The sequence below is a fragment of the Podarcis raffonei genome, chromosome 1 (assembly GCF_027172205.1).
Source record: "Podarcis raffonei isolate rPodRaf1 chromosome 1, rPodRaf1.pri, whole genome shotgun sequence".
NCBI lineage: Eukaryota > Metazoa > Chordata > Lepidosauria > Squamata > Lacertidae > Podarcis > Podarcis raffonei.
This window is the reverse complement of record NC_070602.1, coordinates 22076596-22101071: the sequence shown is the minus strand read 5'-3', so window position 1 is coordinate 22101071 and position 24476 is coordinate 22076596. Positions and strand designations below refer to the sequence as shown.

General features: G+C 44.8%; 1 protein-coding gene across 2 annotated transcripts in view; it reads right to left on the bottom strand.

Moving 5' to 3' along the window:
• Positions 1-13319, bottom strand: part of ITPK1 (inositol-tetrakisphosphate 1-kinase) — a 121859-nt gene extending 108540 nt beyond the window's left edge. Inside the window, exon 1 of one of the 2 annotated variants that reach the window (XM_053376406.1) lies at positions 13108-13319. In XM_053376406.1, the coding sequence (XP_053232381.1) occupies positions 13108-13202 (95 nt within the window). In that variant the 5' untranslated portion in view covers positions 13203-13319. The remainder of the gene's footprint in view (positions 1-13107) is intronic. The other variant, XM_053376414.1, reaches the window with a different exon arrangement.
• Positions 13320-24476: the final 11157 nt, after the last annotated feature.

Below are 24476 nucleotides of genomic sequence, written 5' to 3'. Positions count from 1 at the left end.
TTCAATATGTTTAAAGTCTGATCCTAAGCAAAATTAGGCACACTCAACCCCTTTGAAATCCACAGGTGGAAGATGCAAGCCCTGTTAGGAGAACAATAACCCAAAAGCAGAGGGGGGATGAGCAGCTGCAATGGCTGCTACTATTCCTCCTCACCACTAGGGGCAGAAGTGGCTGATAGACTGGCAGTGGGGGAAAATGAGTAACTTGTACAGCAGCCAGTGTGCTCCCTCCCTCCGTTTTCACCAAAAGGTTCAGACCTCTCACCTGACCAGGGCAGCCATGAGCCTTTGACTGAAAACAAAAACCCAGCAGGAACTTCCAGAGTTGCTCCTTCTCTTTACTACCATGGCAATTTTGGAGTTTCTAGACAGTCAGAATTAGCTTGTGGTACACAAGGCAGTTCCTGTCCACTCCAAACCCACCCTTACATTGCCTACATTAAGAAAAAGTCCAGAAAACTAAATGCCAACTAAGTTATACTCAAAGTAGACCCACTGAAATTGAACGGCCTAAACCAGTCATGTCTTTTCATTTCAGGTGATCCACTAGATACAGCCCCATGTGACTGATTTACTCAGGTCCTGGTTGTAGGCTTCCTAGAGACATCTGGTTGCCCAATGAAAATACCAGGATACTGGACAAGATCCAACAGAGCTCTTCCTATGTTTCTAGTCTGGAGGGTTCCTTTTTCACTGATGGAATCACCACCAAATCTGAATTGTTCCATCTTGCTTGCAAGCTTCCCATAGCTTCCCCTGGTTGGCCACTGTGAGAAGAGACTGCTGGCCTCCAGTCTGGTTCATCAGGGCTCTTATCATGTCCTTAATTCCCAGCATGGTGATAATGTCAAGATTAGATAAAATATAGTCCTATATTACATGCTATTCAAGTACAAGAACTTCATTAACCCTGATGAACTATACTGAACTCTAAGGAAACCAAAGTTGCACTGCCTTATCCGGTTGTGCAATGAAATTTTTTTACTCACATACATGGAAAAGATTAGCATCTTTAAACTAGTAAGTAGCAGCTACTCAGATATTTTAAGAGGATTCCTGCAGTTACTTTATCCTAACACGGAAGGACCAGTTACCATTTTTTATTTTTTGCACACTATATGAATGAAGTACAAAACACTGCATTTCAAAACCTTAAGTGTTCAGGTACTGCAAATCTTCAGTTTGAGTAATGATCTGAATGTCTGTGTTACGGCTGCAGGAACAGCTAAATGATTGCAGGATCACTTGAGTGATTTTGCTCATTCTCAATGGACAGGTCCCAGAGGGTGGTTGCTTCTGATCTCCATGGGACTTTTTCTACAATGCCAGAAACAAGAAACAAAAGCCTCATGGAGACTTACTGTATTTCATGCAATCCCTTAACCAAGCATTAGAGATAGGATCTGCAAAAATAAAATAAAATCACCCTTCCTATTTCTTATAGACATCTGCTAACCATGGTGTAGCATGGCATTCATGCCAAGTAAAACCTAACAACTGTTACCTAAAGAAGAAGAAAACCCGATCTGCAAGCCAGATTCACCCCAGGATTTCAAACTCTGGTTAAAGCTAACCATGGTTGACATTAACTTTGATGCAGGGGCAATACTGATATAACAGTGGTGAGGAATTGAGGAATCCATGCAGGAAACAGAAGGAGGGAACTTACAAACACATAAACATTGTCCTGGCTTGCACATACCACTACGTCAAACTGCGGCTTAGTGTGAATGAGTAAACTAGTGGGTACACAGAGCAAAAATCACAGCTGCTATACTCCTCCCCCAGTCCTGCTACAGCACAGTAAGCCATGGTTTGACTTATTGCTAATGGTTTGTTTCAAGTGAAACAAACTACAGTGGTACCTCTGGTTATGTACTTAATTCGTTCCGGAGGTCCATTCTTAACCTGAAACTGTTCTTAACCTGAAGCACCACTTTAGCTAATGGGGCCTCCCACTGCTGTCGCACCACGATTTCTGTTCTCATCCTGAAGCAAAGTTCTTAAGCCAAGGTACTATTTCTGGGTTAGTGGAGTCTGTAACCTGAAACGTATGTAACCTGAAGCGTATGTAACCCGAGGTAGCACAGGCTCACATGCAACACTTAGCTCCAAGGAGAATGGAAACAGCAGGACCAAGAGGAGAACGAAACAGCTGCAATTTTCGCTCTGTATACACCAATGCTTATTCACTTGTGCCAAGCCATAGTCTGAGGTAATGCTACATGTAAAATGCACCATGATGTACATAGTGTACAGAACGCTATACTTCTCTTACCTTTTCCCCAAAGCTATGGAACCACTTTCCCCTACATACTAGACAAACCTGAATTTTAGGAGGAAGGCAAGAACTCTTTATTGTGAGTCATTTCCTGCAGATGAGGCTAAACTGGCAGACGGCCTGGATTTCAACAACAAACACGCCAACCTTACACCAACCGCATGGGTGTTAAGATTTAGTGAGGTGGGACAACAGGTCAAAAGTAGATGAAGATGGGATAGCTTTTGTAGATTCCTGTATCAGACAAGAACCCGAGACACCAGGATTCAAATCCCCACTTAGACATGATGCTCAGTGGGTGACCTTTAGCCAGTCACTGCCTCTCAGCCTAACCTACCTCAAAGGGTTGTTGTGGGAATTAAAAAAGGAGGAGGAGAACCACATACGTCCCCTGGGGCTCCTTGAAGAAAAGGTGGGGTAAAAATGCAATAAGTAAATATGTAAATGGGCAGCTCCATAAGGGAACTGGGATTCTCCACAAAGGCACAGGCCATGACACACTGCGAGAAAGCAATTAAATTCAGCATTTGGAAAAAATACTCTGCAATGCAAGTTTACTAGCCATGGTGTATATTCCCACTGGATGCAAGAAGCCAGCATAATGCAGACACAGTTAGCTCTCTCACCTATCCTTTGTCACAGAATTTTTAGAATTTCATATTCAACAGCACACACTTAGTTCTTGGCATTGCATAACGCCAACAGCTCACTGCCTGGTTGTTGCAGGGTGTAACGCAATATGCTCCTTCCTCCAAAAGAGAAACAAAAGGGCTGAGGAACATTATATACTCGTGGCATATAAAAGCTATTTGCAGACTTTTATGGGGAGAAAAGGGCAAATCTAAAATATTCCAACCTATTTCTTTGACTTTACGGACAAATCTGTGGCCAAGTTAAGCCAGCTCATTTATACAATGTGGTCTTATATGAAGCAACGACAATATTTAACAATATAGAAAGGAACCTGGAAAGCTACCTTTTTCAGGCATCAGACCATAGGTTCATCTAGCTTAGCACAGTTTCCTTAGTACAGCATCAGGATTTCAGAGGAGGGGGGTCTTTCTCAGTCCTATCTGAGATGCCAGGGAACTGAACCTAGAATCTTCCACTTGAAGAAAATGGCTGCATATACAGTGGTACCTCTGGTTACATACTTAATTCGTTCTGGAGGTCCGTTCTTAACCTGAAACTGATCTTAACCTGAATAACCACTTTAGCTAATGGGGCCTCCCGCTGCTGCCACACTGCCGCCACGCAATTTCTGTTCTCATCCTGAAGCAAAGTTCTTAACCCGAGGTACTATTTCTGAGTTAGCGGAGTCTGTAACCTGAAGCGTATGTAACCCGAGGTACCACTGTACTTATCGTTCAGCAGCAGAGTGTATAGCTTTGCATGCAAATGGATCTGGGTTCAATCCCTGACATCTTCAGGCAGGACTAGGGAAGACCTTGAAGAAATTGTGCAAGTCGGTGTTGACAATACCAAGTTAGATGGATCAGTGGTCTGATTTGGTACAAGACCGGTTCCTCGGTTTCGTGTGCGAAGCATGTGCCCTACCTAGCTATGGCAGATGTTTATGCTAATGGAGCCGTCAGCAACTGAGGGTCTGTGTCTCAAATCCGGCCAGCTGACCCTATGCTCTCATAATGACTACAGAGAAAACGTTCCGTTCCGACTAAGCACACAATGGCTGGTTTCAAGAGGAAGGAGGAACAGAGACTCGAGGGTTTTTTTCCTTGCAGTTTCCCTCTCACTCTCGGCAGAAGCATGACATCAGTCTGTAACTTTCACCCACATCCACCTGCGGTGATCTGGCTAACCTAGGCAAGAGAGCAGGGGAAGAAGAGAAATGGACTGTGCCCTGCAGTGGACTGGCTTCACATTCAGTTCAGATACCAGCCATGGGAAGCTGGCTTATACCAGTATTGTCTATTCTACACTGACTGGCAACGGCCCTCCAGGATTTCACCAAGGGGCCTCTCTCAACCCTACTTGGGGGCTGAACCTAGGACCTTCTGCTTACAAAGCAGATACTCTACCGCTGAGCTGTGGCCCACCCTCCTCATTCAACCACATCACAACTGTAGATCGTTTTTCCACCTGGAATTCAAACACCCTTATAGCACTTGATGAGAAAACGCATGCTCCACTTATTCCCGCGGCAGTGGCAATTCCAGCCATTTTACTGGTAGGCCTGGGCAATATATCAATATACTATCCAAAACCTGTTTGAAATCCTTATTGTGATGTCGATTTCATAATTTTTGTCCTGGCAATATATCAGATGTCAAGGAAATAAACAACTATCTGACTTTTAGAAGACATCTGAAGGCGGTCCTGTTTAGGGAAGTTTTTAATGTCTGGTGTTTTGTCGCATTTTTAATATTCTGGTGGGAGCTGCCCAGAGTGGCTGAGGAAACCCAGCCAGATAGGCGGGGTATATATAATAAATCATCATCATCACGAGTCATGGTGTGCTTTAAGGCAGGGTGATATGTCATCTAAAGTGGGTTTGAAGTCCATATCTTGATATCGGTTTCATAATTTTTGATCTGGCAATATATCGTGAGTTATTGAGGGGGGGTGCTATGCATAAATCGCAATGCAGGAAAAACCATGAAGCCAGTCAATGCCTCTACAGTACAGTGGTACCTCGGGTTAAGTACTTAATTCGTTCCAGAGGTCCGTTCTTAACCTGAAGCTGTTCTTAACCTGAAGCACCACTTTAGCTAATGGGGCCTCCCACTGCCGCCATAGCCCGATTTCTGTTCTTATCCTGAAGCAAAGTTCTTAACCTGAAGCACTATTTCTGGCTTAGTGGAGTGCATAACCTGAAGCGTATGTAACCCGAAGTACCACTGTAGTTCCATCCTTATTTCAGACATCGTGATGTGTCAGTATATCACGATGTTTAGCTGGTGATATATCACCATGTTGAAAACTTGATACCACCCAGCCCTAACTGCTGGTGTTCCGCCCTCCCTCCCATCAACATGCTGCTAAGCCGTGATGGCAATGCTCTGCCTCATAGTCGGAGGAAGCAACGGCTGTTGGAAACTGCAGGAGGGGAGAGCGCACTTGTGAAGCAAATGTTGAAAGGCTTCGGCCTGCCCATTTGAAAGCTTTCCTTAGAGAGGTGAGGAAAGAGCTGTCCCCGTGTTAAACCTATTGTACCTCAGCTCCCAAATTAGACTGTAACGTAATAGGTTTCAAAGAGTCAACATCTCTGCTGCAGAGTTCTTGCTTTGTCACAATTCAAAAGAACTCCATACAGAGGGAAATTAATCCATGCAGAGTATAGTATATTGCAGCGCTCTTCCTCAAAATCCTTACCCACTCTTTTTAAAAAAATAAATAAATCAAAAGTTACGTTTTTGAAATGTTTGGGACAGAGTATTGCTTCCACAGGTATTCTGGGGTCCCCCCCTTAGACTCAGCCTAACTAATCCCTAACTAACCACATGGTAACAATACACACCCAACATTAATTCCCTAGCAGACAATACAGAAGTCCCAACCATTTTGGGGAGGCGAGGGTGTTAAGAACAGCCACCACAGTGCCTTTAAAAAAATAAAATTAAAAAATTATACACAAGGAACTAAAGGTGGCACGATACTTTATCCACACAGCCCTGTGTAGTAGATTAGGCTAAGGCAGCATTCTTCAACCTTGGGTCTCCAGGCGTTTGTTGGACTACAACTCCCATCATCCCTGGCCATTGGGATGGCAAGGAATGATGGGAGTTGCAGTCCAAAAAAAACATCTGTGCACCCAGAGTTGAAGATCACTGGGCTAAGAGATAGAAAGTGATTTCAGCATAGCTCACATCTGAAGTCACACCAGTAAGGCTGAGGTGAAAAGCTAACGATTTCAAAATTGTATACAATCGACAGATTAAAGGTAAAGGTAAATGGACCCCTGGCCATTAGGTCCAGTCGTGGCCGACTCTGGGGTTGTGGCGCTCATCTCGTTTTATTGGCTGAGGGAGCCGGCGCACAGCTTCCGGGTCATGTGGCCAGCATGACTAAGCCGCTTCTGGTGAACCAGAGCAGCGCACGGAAACGCCATTTACCTTCCCGCCAGAGCAGTACCTATTTATGTACTTGCACTTTGACATGCTTTCGAACTGCTAGGTTGGCAGGAGCAGGGACTGAATCAACAGATTACATGAAGCCAATAAAGGACGGTTTTCACTGATCTCTTAAAGCTGCACTAAACTCAAAAAATGAAGTTTCAGAGAGATTTGCATATTTAAGTGTCTGTTATTTATATTCTCCTTGTTTGCTTCTGGAAACACTGATATAACACTAGCATACCAGTGGCAAATGTAATTGTTGCATAAGCAAAGAGCTGTTCTGTATACAGCATATAAAAGACTTCAGTAATATGTTTAAGGGCTGGCGATTAGAAAGGATATTATTTTTTAAAAAATAACATTATTTTGAAAGGGGCAGTGTTTAACAAAGTGCTTCTGCTAGCACAGGAGTTTCTGCTTGCACAACATAACTTCTCCCTCTCCTCATGCCCTCCCCAAATCTGTTCCCGAGAGTTTGGGGAGAGGACCCAGAATAGAGAGGGAGAAGAGAGGAAGGGAAAGTTTCGCTCGCACAGCCAAAAGGCGTTGCAATAGCGGAACTACTTCATTGGATACCCCCAAAAAATATTTATAGGCTGCACAGCCCTCACATGGCGGTATATGATAAAATGAGATATATTTGTAATGCTCTTCCATTCTTCTGGGGAAAAAAAGTCATAACTTTCTGCAGTGTGGGGAAAAACAACGAACCACAGATGAGATGAGAATAATGACAGGGTGATGGTGTTGTCACACGGTTGCCCTGTAAAACGTGAGCAAAGCATGACAATTCCATGTTAACCACTCGGCCTGGAACCCAACTCTCCAAAATCCATTTCCAATTCTCTACCTACTGGCTCTCCCTTCTGGATAATTTGAGCTCAGGAGGCACTAACACCAAGCATTAAACTCTTAGTATTATGATGCCAGCATTATCAACAAATCTTAGCGCATCAGCATACCAAAACATTTAGTAGCACCATTTCATCCCTACCTTTTAATATAAAACTTGCAAAAATCAAATTAACAGCTAGCACAAGAAACCTCACAGTTCTTAAAACCTGGTTAAGGCAAATACATTAATCCAATCTACAGCTCATACTCGAGTATTAAAAAGCATCCTAGGGAACAAGAGCCGCTGTTCTTAAACTGTTCTTAAATGGGCTTAATTTTTACTTTGGAATCAAAAATAAACTCTTAACTGGCACGTGGCAAGCACCTGAGAGAGAGAAAAACCCCAACTATCTAGTCTCTGCAAGTTCAGGATGGAAAAGGAAAGTTAATGAGAATTCCTGGGAGGATATGCAATATACTTCATAGCTATAAAAACGCTGATTAATGCTGGAGATTGTAATTAGTCTAATTTCTAATGCTTGGCATCTTGTCCCTAGTGTTCGGCACACAATGTGCAATAGTTTCTAATCCAGTTTATATCATATACAAGATTCCAATCAATGTTTAATTACTAATTATTTTTATTTATTTATAAGACTATTTATAAAATGCAACGTCAAGGTGGTATGTAGTGAAATCATAGAACTTTAAAATCTTAAACTTATAATGTTTATTTATAAAGACTTGTATACCGAAACATCATTTTTTAAAAAAAAAAATCCAACATGTTTATAACCATGCAAACATACAATAAAAGCCACATACAAAATATCAAAAAATCATCAGCCAATTATTTTTTTTTACAGAAGATGCTCTCTTAATTGTCTGCATAAACCTGGCAGCACAGAAAGGTTTTTAGCAAAGGTTTAAAAGTTAAAACAAATGGTGCCCGATGAATCCCTATTGGGTAATCAATAATATACAGAACAAATGACCAACACTGAATCAGATCAATTCTCTAAAAACACTTGGCAGATAAATAAATAAAAATAGAGGGTAGCCTATGAAAAAGCCATGGTGGGAACTTTTCCAGCTGAAGAGCGGGATATAGATGCTGGGGGGACGGATAGAAGTCCAACTTTGGTTCCTTATGCACAATTGACAAAAGAAAACTGAATCTCTCTATAAAACAAAACATAACAACACTCCAAAAGTACAGCCATCATCCTCATGGAGCAATCAGTCAGTGCATCTGGCTGTTTACCAGAAGACTGCTGGTTCAAGCCCAACCAGAGACAGCTGTGGGCAGGATTCCTGCACTGCAAGGGGGTTGAACTAGATGACCCCCAGGATCCCTTCCAACTCTATGATTCTATCAAATCAGAACCGGAAGCTGCAATCGACAGGCTGCAAAAAATATTCCTACTGTTTATTCCCCCTTTTCTGCGAGAAGAGGGCCAAAACACACGATCATCCTCCATATGGTTGGCTGCTCCCCCAATCCCCTCGATTTCTCCTCTCATCCAGTTCATCCAGATTGATTGCCATGACGACAAGTCATGATTTGTGCATGTCAAAGACACTGCGAGCTTGCACTTGGGAATGCAACAGTTGGCTATGCTGCAGTTTTGCAGAGATTATCTACCAAAACACATTTGTAATAAATAAAAAATCAGTGTAGACATGTGCATGTTATACTTCTGCAAAGATTTGCAAAGAGTAGAGTATTAATCAAAGAGGTTCATATGACCTCGTTGAAAAGTTTCCCCAACTGTGTATCAAAATTGCCTCCATTATTATTTTTTAAAGAGCCTTCTCGGGTAACTTTTCCACAGTATGCTTAAGCTAGTGAGGCTGCTATCGTATTTCCATGTCGAGCTTTCTCTCTGTCCCTAAATTTTCAGGTGCTTGCGGGGGAAACACCAGAGTTGTCAGTAATGTTTTACTTACATAACGCTTCCTGGTATGAAGAACTTGACTTTACAGTTCTTATCTCCGATCTTCCCTACTTAAGAGATAAAGGGACTGAGAAAGCGGCCTGCTTGTTCCTGAGAATTTCGTGACTTCGGTAGGAATTTCAGGCTGAGCCTCCAACCAGGTCAGGAGGTATATATCCAATGTTAACATACCTTTCTTAGATTTTCTATTGCACGTGTTTACAGAAATGAGCAAGGCTCAAAAGCACTTGTGACATCCCACCTGAAAATGCTCTGCAGATGCAGATCGATCGTTCCTTCACAACCCAATGAAGAAGCGTCTCCACCCCCATCATTCTGCCCGGATGCTGAGGTCCAGTGCCGAGGGCCTTCTGGCGGTTCCCTCATTGCGAGAAGCCAAGTTACAAGGAACCAGGCAGAGGGCCTTCTCAGTAGTGGCACCCGCCCTGTGGAACGCCCTCCCACCAGATGTCAAAGAGAACAACAACTACCAGACTTTTAGATGACATCTGAAGGCAGCCCTGTTTGGGGAAGCTTTTAATGTTTGACGCTTTACTGTATTTTAATATTGTGTTAGAAGCTGCCCAAAGTGACTGGGGAAACCCAGCCAGATGGGCGGGGTATAAATAATAATAAATTATTATTGTTGTTGTTATTGTTGTTGTTGTTGTTGTTGTTATTAACCTGCCCTGCTTCTCCTCCATAACAAGCTGGAACCAAAAGCAGCCTGGGAAGAGGAGCTGGTGGTGACAGAAGTAATAGGGAATAAGGGACCATAAGAAGGAGCGCTCATCAGCTTTGGGGAAGTAAGATGCAATGGAATCAGGAATCATGCTGAAGATGCAGGTGTTGGGTGCATTGGTCAACTTGTAGTAAGAAACATGGCTGTCTCTGAAGGTGGAGACAGAGCACAGCCATTATAGCTAGTAACATACTGTACTCATGACCCTAAAAGAACTGTGTTGATTGGCATTAGACTGGGCTTTCAAACCATGATTTGGAACCAAGGTTTTGACATGGATCTCCAAACCATGGTTTGGGGCAATCCTGGTTAAATCAAGCCATATTTAGCCATAATATATATGTAACACTAAGCTACTGTTACAGTAAATGATGGAAGAGATATGAGGGAAATCATTCATAAAAGGGTGCACAAGAACCCACAGTGTGCTGCTCCCTGATCACCAAACCATAGTTTGGAAATTAGGGACTGTGACATCTCAGCTGAGCAAAATAAGGGGCTCGTGCAATCACTCTCAATGCAAGTTACATGAGAACTGCTCAGAGACTGGAGAAAACCCTACCTAGACCTTGAGGAGATTGTATGCTTTGATACAGGACATAGAAACATACTGGACAAATTCTAATAAATGGTCAAACTCAACTCATAATATATTCAGCAAGGGGATGGGGCTAGAGGAGGTTTGCTATCTCCTCCAGCTAAAAATCAGGTGGGAATCGTGGAAGAATTCAGGAGGCCACAATGCAACTTTGCATCAAATCTACCATTAACTAGCAGCCAGGGGTACAGGGGTGCTCCAGCAATGTCTGAACTAGTAAATTATTTTCTCAGTAACAAAATATATGCACCCTGCCTATCTTATTAAGTGCAGGATTCCTGTTACTTTGAGTACAAATTTTAAATTCCACTCTACCACTGCCTTGTTGTCATGCCTGCCCCCTGCTACTGTTTATTAGATGCAACTGGGGTTTAATTGCTTTCCCATGTTACGGGGGCTAAAGACATCATGGGAGTTTGCAGCACTCCTTGCAAAGTAGCCAGACCCACGGGCTTTGCTATATCCGGAAAGGGACGACTTTTCCCCAGTCTGCTTGCCATCGCTACAGGCCAATGGGGCTGGATATATACTGTATATGCTATTCAAACTTGTCTCGTGTTGCACTTGCTAAAAAGGCTAAGAACTATTACAAGCACCAGCCTCAAAGAGATGAAAGAAGCAGATACTGGGTGGACCAAGAGTCTGCCTTGATATAAGGCAGCTTCCGGTGTTTTTAAGTCCACATCATTAAGTGTTCACACTTAAAACAAATAAAAAGAAAGGAAAGGGCTCCGTCTGAAATCCCGGAGAGCCCACAGCCTTCCCAATCTGGTGTCCTCCGGCTGTCTTAAACTACAAATCGCAAACATCGTTGACACTGCCCATTCTGGTTGGGGCTGACAAGGGTTGCAATCCAAAACATGCAGAACACTGGGTTGGTGCAGGCTAGCATAGACAGTACCAAACTAGATGGACCAATGGTCTCATTCAGCACAAGGCAAGTATTTCTATGTTCTAGGACACGTCGAGTTGCGTAAGTAACCCAAAAGGCTTTCCTTCGACTTGGGAGGACATAAAATTCCTTCGGCATACCCTCATAGGGCACTCTGCTCACATAGCTAGGATCTGCTCAGGTTCCCAGATGCTCACATCTAGTTGAATATCTTCCCCTCCATAAACTTGTGATGTAGCAGGAGGGGGAACAACACCGACTATCCCCAGAATTTTGCCAGGGCCTTGCAAAAAGCGCCGAGGAAGTTCATGCATTGCATTTTGAGACAAAAAGACTTGGAGATACTGCTTAGACAGTATAGTCAAACAGATGAAATCTCTCCCTTTTTCTTTCTTTTTGTTAAAGGAGCAAAGAAAGTACCCTTGGATTAGCAACACGGTCAGAATGTTTGTCTGGGTGTTTAAGAATAAAGACTTGATTGTTCTCGCTTGCTTTTAACTTAAAATATTATCTGGAATATTTGATTTGGAGAATTCAGGTCAAGACAAGGGTAATAAGCAGCACAGAACAGTGGCTGAATAGAGATGCAGCCACACATAACAGAAGTCATGGAAAACGGCCACCTTTGAAAAACAACTTCTTACAGCTGGCAAAAAATAAAATAAAATAGTGTTTAACCATTCAAGAAGTCTCCCAAATAGCCGTATGAAACCCCCCACTGTCTTCAGCGAGACCACTATATAACTCAACCTTGTGTTATATACCAAGACAATCGGCTCATTCATTTCTTCAGTTCTTAGTAGCCTGAACCATTATGTTACCATTTTGGTTCTCAACCCAAAGCAAGAGCCTGTCTTGCTTTCCCCATTATTAAGTCCTAGAAGTCTTTGAACAGGAGCATGCAAATGTAGGTTTAATCAAACTCCCAAACAGCAAAGCAGAGAGAGACCCTTAAGTGCCTTTCACATTCTTTAGGTTTCTGCAAAAAGGCTCTTGCAACGTTTAGGCCCATCTTGGCTTGGGAGAGAACCCTTTCCACGGCTGCACTTTCCAAAGGAGAAGGGAGATGAGGCTGTCATTGCAAAAAGATGCTTGGTCCTTGAAGGCAAAACTGAGTGAGGCAGTGTATTAGTTATTCAGATGTATGTGGCTCGCTCCATTAGAGAGCTTACCAACATTCTGTCATTTTTGCCTATTCCAGTGTTTAGGAAACTGCCTCGGTGGACCAGTTTACCTACGAGAGCATTTACGCCGCAGGAAATTCGCAAGCAACAACAAGCGTGGCTGCAACTTTCCTCAATATGTTATTCAGGAACCTTGCACATGTCTACATAATCCCCAAAGCCGCACATTATACCCCATCTGTTTTTGGTGAATCAGGAGAGGGGTGGTGGGGGTGGAGAGGAAGCCAAGCAAATTATAAGCTTTTCACATCATCATCGTGGCTTTGGGCACTTTTCCTTTTTTTTCACCTTGATCAGGGTGTTGTTATGATTTGTAAGGCTGGATTTCCCAACTGGCAATTACCGAGGTTCTAAGCCAAGCTGCACTGTGCAACTGCTCCTTCAATTTGCTCACCAGACTATGATGATTAAGGAGCAAGAGGCCCGTCACATCCACATCCTCGGGAGAAGGGAGGGATGCTCAAGTGCCAAGTTAAAGAAGAGTCCCAGAGAAAAGGGAAAGGAAGGTTCTTTTGTCACAAACACACACACAGCACAATAAACCGCCGATCCTCGCTCCTTACCTGCAAAGCTCTGCGAACGCCTGGAAATTCAGCTTCTTGATTTTCTTCTCGCTCAGCCAATAGCCAACCCTTTTCCCTTTCAGAAACGTCTGCATCTTCCCTTCCACTTGCACCCTGGAGCAAGTTATTCTTTTGAAAAAAAAGAAGAGGAGGAGCAGGAGGGTGCGTGCGCGTCGGGAAAGGCACCCCGTATGCAAAAAGGAAAAAGATGCAGGCACTCACTTGGAAATCTGCATATATCTCTATATATGCACGCGCGTGTCTGTCTCTACAGGACACCCATTCAGTCTTTCTCGGGTGCCTGGGCACTCTGGAGGGGGAGGGGAAGGGCAGGTCTCTAAGCTTCCTGCTTCACATCTATTTGGGATTTCGCTCCTTTTAAGCAGCAGGACCCCTGGAGAGGGAGGCGGGGATGGCCAGGGAGGGAAATCTCTCAGCAGCCATCCGGAAACTTCGCCCCGCCAAAGGGCTTCTTGGAGGGCTCAGATCCTCCAGCAGCAGCACTAGCAGCAAGTTGGGTGCAACCCTTTTCTGCAGGCCCCTCGGCGGCGAGGCGAATCCCGGAAGGCTCCGAGGCGACGGGAAGAGCCTCTCCGGCTTCTCCTTCCTCCCCTGCCCGTTTTATAATGGAGCAGGCGCCGAGGCGGAGGCGGAGGCTAGCTGCTGCTTGCTTGCCGCCGCCTCCCGCCTCCCAGGAGCCGCGATGGCCCGAGGCGGCGGGAACCCGGAGCCTGGACGGGAAAGACCCGGGCGAAGCTGGCGAGTCTCCGGAGCCTCCTTGGTGCGCGGCTGCTTGCAAAGCCTTCTCCGCCTGCCCGCTATTCGCCGCCGCCGCTTCCACTTCCTCCCGCGACGCCGGTCTCCTCCTCTCGCCGCCCCCGGCCAGCAGCGAAAGGTTGGGGGGCGCCGGGAGGACACGCCCTCAAGCGGGGGCTCAGCGGGGCCGGAGAGCCCGGGGACGCGGCCGGCCTCCGCAAGGGGAAACCAGCTCGCCTCGCTTCGGATCGACGTCGCCGGAGCCAAAGGGGGAAGGAGAAGGGAAAGGAAGGAAACGGGGCCCGGGAATTGACGGCGCCGGCAGGGGGCAGCGCTGCGCGGACAGCGCTTCCTCGGATGAAACCCCCGCGGAGGTCACCGGGGGCTGCTCGCCCGGCACGGGCAGACTTTTAAAAGAGACCCCGGTGCCTCCCCTCGCCACCTCTGCGGAGGATTCCTGTGTTCTGCTTTGCCCCCCCCCCTCGGGTGGCGAGGGTGCCTCTGAGCTCGTGCAGAGCGGCTCTTCTTCTCCCACTGTGGCATCACATGGGCATGGCCAGGATTTATTTTATGGGGTGGGGGCAGGCTTTATGTTGGGGGGCAGAAGCGAGTTATCTCATACCCTCCCACATTTCTCCGATGAAAATAGGGACGTCCCATTCCATCATCATAATTTTATTATTTATACCCCACCCATCTGACTGGGTTGCCCCAGCCACTCTGGGCAGTGTCCAACATATATCAAAACATACCAAAACATTAAACAATTTTTTAAAAAAACACTTCCCTATACAGGGCTGCCTTCAGACAGCTTGTGGGTCGGATAACTCCATACCCTCCCAACATTTCTTCTATAAAACTAGGGGGACATTTCGGGATCAAATCAGAAACTGGGACGGCTTCTGTAAATCGAGGACTGTCCCTAGAAAATAGGAACACTTGCAGGGTCTGTTATCTGCAACGCAATTGGTCAGTAATCAAGTATTTTCATTTATTTACTTGATTTGGGGGACCGCTGTTCCCCAACCCCCACCCCACTACACCCATGTGACAGGAAGCAAGTTCAGATAGATTACATACACACACACTCGCCCTGAGGGCCGTGAAGTACCATTGACTCCCCCCAATTTTAGACAAACCATGTGTGGAGCATGAGACTCTTAATCTCAGGGCATGGGCATAGCCAGGGGGGCAACTGCACCCCCTAACAAAAGTCTCCCCCTCCAACAAAAATTCTGGCTATGACCAAGGTCGTGGGTTCGAGCCCCATGTTGGGCAAAAAGATTCCTGCATTGTAGCAGCTTGGACAAGATGACCCTCGTGGTCCCTTCTATGAATCTTTGAGGTCCCTCCTCTTAATAAAATACATGTGTATCATTGACTCCCCCCAATTATAGACAAGCTATGCCTCGTGGAAAGAGTAACTGGGGGGCAGGGTGCCAACTTGAATAAAATATTGGGGATCCCAGGTAAGCCCTGCCCCACATAATCACACATACACCATTTGAATGGCAATGTTGATCAACTTGAGGGGAAGGAATGGTCTCAAATATTTTACAGGGAACTGCTACAGGGAAGCTGGCAGAGGGTCTTCTTGGTAGTGGCACCCGCCCTGTGGAACCCCGTCCCATTGTCACCCTGCAAAGGAGGTCTGGAAATAATGCTGGTCCTTTTTAGCCAAATAAATACATGCAGTGTCGTGGAAAGAGCAGGCTAAGGTCAGTTGTGTATCGGAAACATGATCTGTGACAGAGGATGGGAGCATAGCTGTGTGTGTGCTGGGAGTTCTGACATACTTCCTGGCCAGGACATCCACCTGGGTCCCAGGTCATGACACCCAGGTATCACCATCAGATGTCAAACAGATAAACAACTATTTGACTTTTAGAAGACATCTGAAGGCAGCCCTGTTCAGGGAAGTTTTTAATGGTTGATGTTTTACTGTGTTTTTAATATTTTGCTGGGAGCCGCTCAGAGTGGCTGAAGCAACCCAGTCAGATAGGTGGCATATAAATATTATTATTATTATTATTATTATTATTATTATTATTATGGTCCAAATAGAACTTGTCCCCTAGGATTTGATGCTTAGGAGGGAGGCTCATTAAGAGCTCCAAGCACACACACACACACACACACACACACCAGTTCCACACTGTGAGACATCAGCTGCTTCTAAGCATGTGTAGAGTGCAGAGTCAGTGCCAGACATCAGCATCCTCAAGCATGTGCCAAGGCCTACACATCAGCAATTAGGGGGGCACCAGTCCTTTTACCATTGCTGCCTGTTTGCCTGTCCTTTTCTAATCTAGAGGGGGAGTGCAGTCGAATGAGGGCAACATGCTCCTACCCACTAATTGCACTGGCTGTCAGTTTCCGGGCCCAATTCAAAATGCTGGTGCTGAACTATCAAGCCTTACATAGCTCAGGACCTCAATACCTTAAGGACCACCTCTCCCCATACAAAGTGACCTGGGACTCAGCTACATTGGCAAAGAAAAAAACGCTTTATATGTGTTGTTTATGCATTCTAACACTGTGACACCAGATGGCGCTGTGAAGTCCCATGTTTTGCTTACCCAATTTCTCATACAACGTTAGCAACGCGTTTAACTGAAACGCTTCTTTGATGTGTCTAGCCCCAGCCCTAGGCCCTGCAATTGTCATCGGAGGCCCTTCTCTATTTCTCCTCTCCCCGAGAGGTTCAGAGGGTAGCAACATGAGAACGGGCTTTTTCTGTGGTGGCTCCCCATCAATGGAATGCTCTTCCCAGAGAGGCTCGCCTGCTGCCATCATTACATGTCTGTAGGCGCCAGGAGAAAACATTCCTCTTTACCCAGGTCTTCAGCCATTCTATGACCTGTTCAATGTAGGGGGCAGAACCTGTTCTTCTTTTTAATTATTTTATTATTGTGGTTTTATTCTTATGCTGCGTAAATTATGTTCTCAATGTTGGGCACCGTCCTGGGATCTTTAGAGAAAGCGTGGTATATAAATTGAATAAATAATAATAATAATAAAAAATTGCTCTTTCTCCAAGGCGGTGGTGGGGATTGGGCTGAGATGCAGAAGGAGTGTGGCAACGGACACATACACACACACACACACACCTTTAAAAGTAGCATCCGAATCAGTCGTGTATTGTAACTTTTTTCAGGTCACATTCCTTGCAGACACCACAAGGCCAGAGGCGAATTTGGGCAATGAATGCGAATTTCATCTTTCTAAAATTCTCTCTCCACATCACATCCCAAAAATTCTACTCCAAACTCTGGCTTTGTACATTGGGGGGGGGGCAAGCCCATTTTTTTGTATTGCACCGAACCCCTTTAATCCTTTGTTCTCTTAATGAAAGCTAGCCTGGCTTATAGTTTAACATTTACTGGATCCAGGATTTGGAAGGATCATCACACCCAAGCTTAACACCGCCAAACTGTAACAATATTTTATTATATTGTAAATTCCTCATAGGAAGCAATTAATAAATGAAATGATAGGGAAAGGGGGGGGAGGTTTTCAACACCTCCTGAAACATGATGTGAAGTAAGGCGGGGAAATGTCTTTGATCAGGTGCAGAGTTACTTTTATTACCCCATTCAGTCTTAAAATTATAGCCAATGCCAAGGTGTAACTATTAGTATGTAAAGCCCTCAACAGCTTGAGATCAGTTAACTTGCAGGATCATTTACAGGTGCCACGTAATACACGTTCCACACTTATAGAAAACAAACTGTTTGTGTGGCAGTACCCCACACTTTGGAACGCCCTACCTATTGATATCAGACAGGTGCCTTCACTGTACTCTTTTCAGTGCCTGCTTTAAATTTATATATATATATTATTATTATGTTATTTATACCCTACCCATCTGCCATCTGGCTGGGTTTCCACAGCCACTCTGATAGGCAAGCCTAAGCAGACATGTAGACATTTGCATGTTTTAATCTTATTTTAGTTACTGCTGATTTTAATAATCTTTTAACACATATTTTTGACTTGGTTTTTATCAACAATTTTCATTGTTTTATTTTACACAGTCAGGCAGTATATAGATTTTGTTAAATAAATAAATAAACAAACAAATAAATAAAGATGAGGAATAAGGGGAAATGCTATATTCTTTTTTTATTTTGCTTTTAAAAAAAATAATATCTGAATGTTCTTGCTTTATTTTTAACTTGAATTAATTTTTCTCCTTGTATTTCATGTAAACGTCTTGGAGATTTCCTTTTCTATTAAACAGTAGATACAAATACTGGTGAGAATAGCATATATCAGAGGTTTTCAACCTTTTTGAGTCTCATGGCTCCTTTGACCCAGTACATTCTTTCTGCAGCTCCCCTGGGGGAAAATGTGTCCCGGAAGCCTCAGAAGCCCAGTTATGTCACCCCTTGCATGCAAAGCTGGCAGCCCCTCACCTCTTTTCCAACACCCTCCCTTGTAAAGTGTTTGCTCAGCCCCCTCTCCTCTCCTCTGGCCAGCCCCAGAGGCACCATTTGCCTGGGGAGCCTGTAGCCAGGGCTGCTGCAACAAACAGCCACGCAAGCTTTTTGGAGGCAGAGATGCGAGAAGGCATCAGAGGAGGGAGGGAAGGAAAGAGGGACAGAGGCCAGTGTTGCCTGTGGCAGTCCTGAGCATCATTCAAGGCACCCCGGCATACATGCATAAAATTAGGGGAACGTTGCTTGCAAAAAAATGTACACATTAGCAAAAAAACATGCACAGTATGCTAAAATGCTAACAATTTTTCATGAGGATCTTCTGTAAACAAGATATGCAAACTGATGCAGGAATGTGGCAGACGTAGACTGGGAGAAGGAGAAACAGAGTGAAATTGAAATGGATAGATTTCTCCATAGCTGAGCATCTGCTCCTCTCATTTCCTCCTGCAGCCTGCTATTACACTTCCGGTGCCCCCCAGTGCCCTCGCAGGAAACAGATCCAAAGATGCTGAGTTAGGTGCTGCTGAGTCACAAAACTGGGTGTGACTCACTAGCAGTACTAAGCTGACAGTCTCTGGCTCCATTTCTTCCAGGAATGAAAGGGTACGAATGGGGAAAGTTGGTGGGAGGCAGGTGATGGAACATTGTGATAAGCCTCATGCATGTGGAAGAAGCCCTGGAGGTGCTGTTTGCATTAAGGGGGAAGTCAAGGCCCAACTTTTCTATGGAATACAAGACGTGAGGGGCAGCAGTTCACACAGAGCTTCCCAAGGCTGGAGTGTGAAAATGCCATTGTGCTTTTTCTACACATGGTGCTTGGTGGCCAGGCTGCATCCAACTAAATCCGCCTCAAGAGGAGACACATTGAAATCAATGCAATTTAGGCCACGTTCACACCATACCTTTAAAGCACTATAATAAAACACGTTGAACGGTCATGGCTTCCTGCCCTGTTCCCCTCACAGACCTACACTTCTCAAGAATTCCCTGTGAAGAGAGACTGATTGTTAAACCACTCTGGAAAGGAGAAAGGGGTTCTCCAAATACAGTGGTACCTCGAGTTACATACGCTTCAGGTTACAGACTCCGCTAACCCAGAAATATTACCTCGGGTTAAGAACTTTGCTTCAGGATGAGAACAGAAATCGTGCAGTGGCGGCAGCAGGAGGCCCCATTAGCTAAAGTGGTGCTTCAGGTTAAGAACAATTTCAGGTTAAGAACAGACCTCCAGAACGAATTAAGTTCTTAACCCGAGGTACCACTGTAACTCTCAGCACCAGGGCTGGCTCAAGACATTTTGGTACTTGAGGTGAACCACAAAATGGTGCTCCTCTCCCTGCCAGGGAAGAAGGGGCAAGTGAAAATCTACATCATGGACAAGGCAGGAATAAAGATCTGCATCGGGATCTGCTGCGCCTGTGCCTCCTGTCGCCTGAAGCGTTGGCTGCACCTTGCCTCGTGGGTGAGCCGGCACCGCTCAGCATCCTTAACAAACCACTGCTCCCATAATTCTTGGGGGGAAGTCATGGCTGTTTAAAGCAACCGCATGGTGCTTTAAATGTAAGGCCTGAGTATGGCCTAGTCATGTTTGTTAATTTCAATGGGTCTACTCTGAGTATTACTTGGATATCATCCAAGGAGACTAAAGAGCCTGGTTTCAAGGGTTTGTACTCTTACATTTTTTCTGGTAGAATGAGTAGGCTGGATTTACTGGAAGGTGGGAATTGAGGAGTTGGAGAGTCCTTAGAACAACCTTCATCAAACTAGAGAGCTGATGGGAGTTGTAGTCCCAACGCATGTGGAGGGCATTAGCATGGTGAAGGCTGCATTAGAAAACACCACCAAATCAGCCATCCTCCTCTGAGTGAACACAGTCTTCTCCAGAAGAGGTCTATAATATCTGATTAGATGTCAAGGAAAGAAGCAACCATCTGACTTTTAGAAGATGTCTGAAGGCAGCTCTGTATAGGGAAGTTTTTAATGTTTTACTGTGGTTTTATAATTTGTTGAAAGCTGCCCAGAGTGGCTGGTACAACCCAGTCAGATGGAAGGCATAGAAGTTGTTGTTGGGGTGGTGGTGGTGGTTGTTGTTGATAATGATAATGATAATGATAATGATAATGATAATGATAGCCTGAGTCATAAAATCCAAATTTCATCTCCTTTACCCATAAATATTGCAATATTTTAAAAACATTAAAAAATATAACACTAATTTATGGACAATTCACTGCCTTTTAACAGCACTCAAAATCTTACCCATATATGCCCACTCGACTGTTCTAATCTGCCAAACTGGCACAGTTGCAGACGCCTCATAATTAGCATTTTTAATAAAATGATCTGTTACTGGGGCAGCACCCACAATCTGATACACCTGACTGTTGATGTCAGGCAGGTGCCTTCGCTGTACTCTTTAACGCACTTGCTAAAAACCTGTGTAGGCAAGCCTATGTTGAAGGTTGACAAGTGTTTTAATCCGGTTTTTAGCTTATCGTTGATTTTTTTCTTTATGATTTTGAATTGTCGTTTTTAACTTCTTTTTTAACTGAAGATTTCATTGTTTCATTATTTTTGCAAACCGCTTTAGAGGTTTCTGTTACAATCAAACAGTACATACATTTTGTGAAATGAAATAAATAAGCAAAGTCTGCTTCTGAGCTGGCAAACTTACGCAGCCTACCTCATAATGTGTGCGGCTGCTGCCGCTGATGGCCAGGGCCAGCCAAATATCTTTTTCTGCCTGAGGCGAAGTACAAGATGTCTGTTCCCTGTTGCATGTACAGAAGCTGACTTCAATGCTGATGACACCACAACTTGTCCACTACACTGAGCTAGCTTAAGAGGCAACGGGCAGACTATGCCGTTTGAGGCAGACACCACACACTGCCTCATAGTAAGGCTGTTAGAATACTGAAATACTGTGTCCAGTTCTGAGCACCGCTGTTTAAGAAGGATATTGACAATCTGGAACATGTGCAGAAGAGGGCAACCAAGATGACCAAGAGTCTGGAAACCAAACCTTATGAGGAATGGTTGAAGGAACTGGGTACGTTTAGCCTGGAAAAGAGGAGACTGAGAGGAGATTGTTGGGATACTGCCAGGGAGACAAAGTCCATCTTAGCCCCAAGCCGGCTGCCGGACGATCCATCGATCTCCCGTAGACAGGCAATATCAGCATTTAGCGACACGAAGCCTCAGGAAACATTGCCACATTCTTAGGCTGGTGCACACTCTATCAGCAGAATTCACACAGCAAAAGATGCACAGCAGGAGAGCATATTTACAGTTTATTCAGCGTTGGTCAAAACAAAGAAACCATGACCGCCTGCATCGGTGTTCAGGCAAGAAGGAAGAAAACGAAAGCAACGACACAACATAAACATCCTGTGAACAGGAAATACGCAGACTCTGTGACTCACAAAGCCTGCTCCCTTTTAAGGTGGAACGGAAATATCCTAACATCCTCCCCCTTTCCGTGTAACCTGTAGTACCTGTGGTTCAACCCAATTGCAACCTTTGTACGTAAACCTTAAGTTGTTCTCTGTTAACAACCTTAGACAACAGATCAGCAGGAATTTCATTTCCTGGCATGTAGGACACCTGAATGAGTCCTTTCTGAATACACTCTCTTGCACGATGTAACTTAATCTGCAAGTACTTGGTTCTTTGCTTGCAACTCTCCGAGTTCAGCAAAGCCAAACAAGATCTATTGTCTTGATACACTTGTATAGGACATTTCACAGAAACCCTGATGTCCTTAAACAGTTGCATCAACCATTCACAATCCATGAGTGAAAATGACAGAGCATTGAGTTCTGCTTCACAGGAACTTAGGCTCACTGTCGTCTGCTTTTTGCACAACCAGTCAAACAGGCAGTGGTTGTACATGTAGCATACTCCAGAAGTGCTTGTACCATCCGTGGTGTCACTTCCAAAACTCGCATCTGCAAAGATTTCAAGACCTCCAGTCTTCTGACTGGTGAACCTCAGCCTGTAGTGCAAAGTCCCTTTCAAATAGCGGGCTATGCGCTTCAGAGCTTTCCAATCCTGAACAGTAGGATTGTTAGCATGTCTGCTAAGCAGGTTAGTGCTTACAGCAATGTCAGGTCTTGAACATCTAGCAATGAAATTCAACTTGCCTAGAATGCATCTGTACAGCGTTGTGTCAGGAAACGCTTCAGCAGTACTATCTACCTGGTAACCTGTCACCATCGGTGTGTCTGCTGGGTTTGCATCAACCAAATTCAACCTGGTTAATACATCAGCAATTTTCTGTGTTTGGTGTACCAGAAAATTACCTGCTTGGTCCCTCTCCACCTGCAGAGAAAGATAGTTGGATACCTCACCAAGATCCTTCATGTCAAAGTGCTCCTTCAGTTGAGCTAGGGTGCTTTGGTAAAAAGCCTGATTCTTCCAAAACATCAGAAGATCATCAACAAAACATAAACAATACAGTTTGTTTTGCCCCTCCTCCTTGACAAACACACACGGATCAGCTTTGCCCTGGTGAAAACTTAGAGAAAGCAACGTCTCAGTGAGTTTTGTGTTCCAACACCTGGCACTCTGCTTGAGACCATATAAGGATTTCCGCAGTTTACAGACCATTCCCTTCTGTATCTGCATTCCATCAGGTGGAAGCATGTACAGCTCCTCCCCCAAAATCCCGTACAAAAAAGCTGTATTAATGTCATGATGGGAAACATGCAGTTTCTCCTCTGCAGCTATCTTGAGCATCAGCCGAATGCTCTCATATTTGACGGTGGGCGAGTAGGTCTCGTGGTAATCCTGTCCTGGTACCTGTGAAAAACCTCTGGCAACCAATCTGGCTTTGTGTCTGACAACCTTGCCATTCTGGTCTGTCTTGGCCTTGAAGACCCATTTGCTGCCAACCAGTCTCATTCCTGGGACTACCGGTACCAGTTCCCAAGTTTGGTTCCTATTCAAGGAATCAACTTCAGCCTTCATGGCATTAAGCCAAGGCTCAGCATCTTTAGAGGTTAACTCCTGAACCTCTTTGAAGCTTGAAGGTTCCCACACCTTCTCTGAGCTACTAAGAACAGCAGTTGCCGTCTTAGCAAACTCATCAGCAAATCTCTTTGGAGGTCTGCCTTTGGTCGCCCTTTCAGACCTGCGAACCAGACGCAAGTCTTCTGGACTCATCTCCTCCTTCTTAGGAGAAAAATGACCAATGGTGAACAGTGGTTCTTCCAGTTCATTGTCAGACGCATCAGATGGTCTGAATGAGGCCTTTGCACTCTTGTAGTCTGCTGTGTCATCACTGTCACTGACACCAGCAGCAGCGCCGCCCACTGAACTGGAATCCGAACTCTGATCATCATCATCATCATCAGTTTCCTCAGCTTTCTCAGCATGATCTGCTTTCTTCACATCACCTTCATCCTCCTCTGGGTAACTCTGGAAAATTCCCACATTTCCCCCCCACTTAGGATTGTACTCAACACTCCTTGTGAACTTAATGGACTTAGAGTTAGTCATCCATACCCTGTATGCACCTTTTTCGTACCCCATGAACAAACCATGTGCCCCACGCTTCCCAAGCTTGTTGCTCTGTGGGGTGTGTACCCACATGTCAGAACCAAAGATTCTCATGTGCTTGACGTTAGGTTTCTTACCAAACATCTTCTCATAGGGAGTGCAACCAATAGGTGATGACAGTCTCCTGTTAAAAGAATAAACAAAATTCGCCAGAGCCTCCCCCCAGAACTTCTCAGGGAGGTTGGCATCATGCAACAAGGTTTTCATTCCTTGCAGCAACGTTTGATTTGCTCACTCCGCAAGCCCATTCATCCATGGCGATCTGGGCGTTGACAAGTCATGCTGGATACCCTTCTCAGTCAGGAAAGCTTCAAACTGCTGAGAAGTGAACTCCCCGCCCTGATCAGTAAACAGACAGCCGATACGTTTACCGTGAACATTCTCCAGCCAAGCACAGAATGCCTTGAACCTAGGAAATGCTTGCAATTTCTGCTCGAGCATAAACACATGAATGTACCTGGAAAAAGAATCAATTAGAACCATGAAGTACCTTGCTCCTCCCAAAGAGGGCGCAAGTGGACCAACCAGGTCTGCGTACACTAGCTGGTAGGGTTTGGAAGCCTGCCTGCTAGACTCCTTGCCTTTTGGAGCAACCTTCACCTTGTTCTCTGC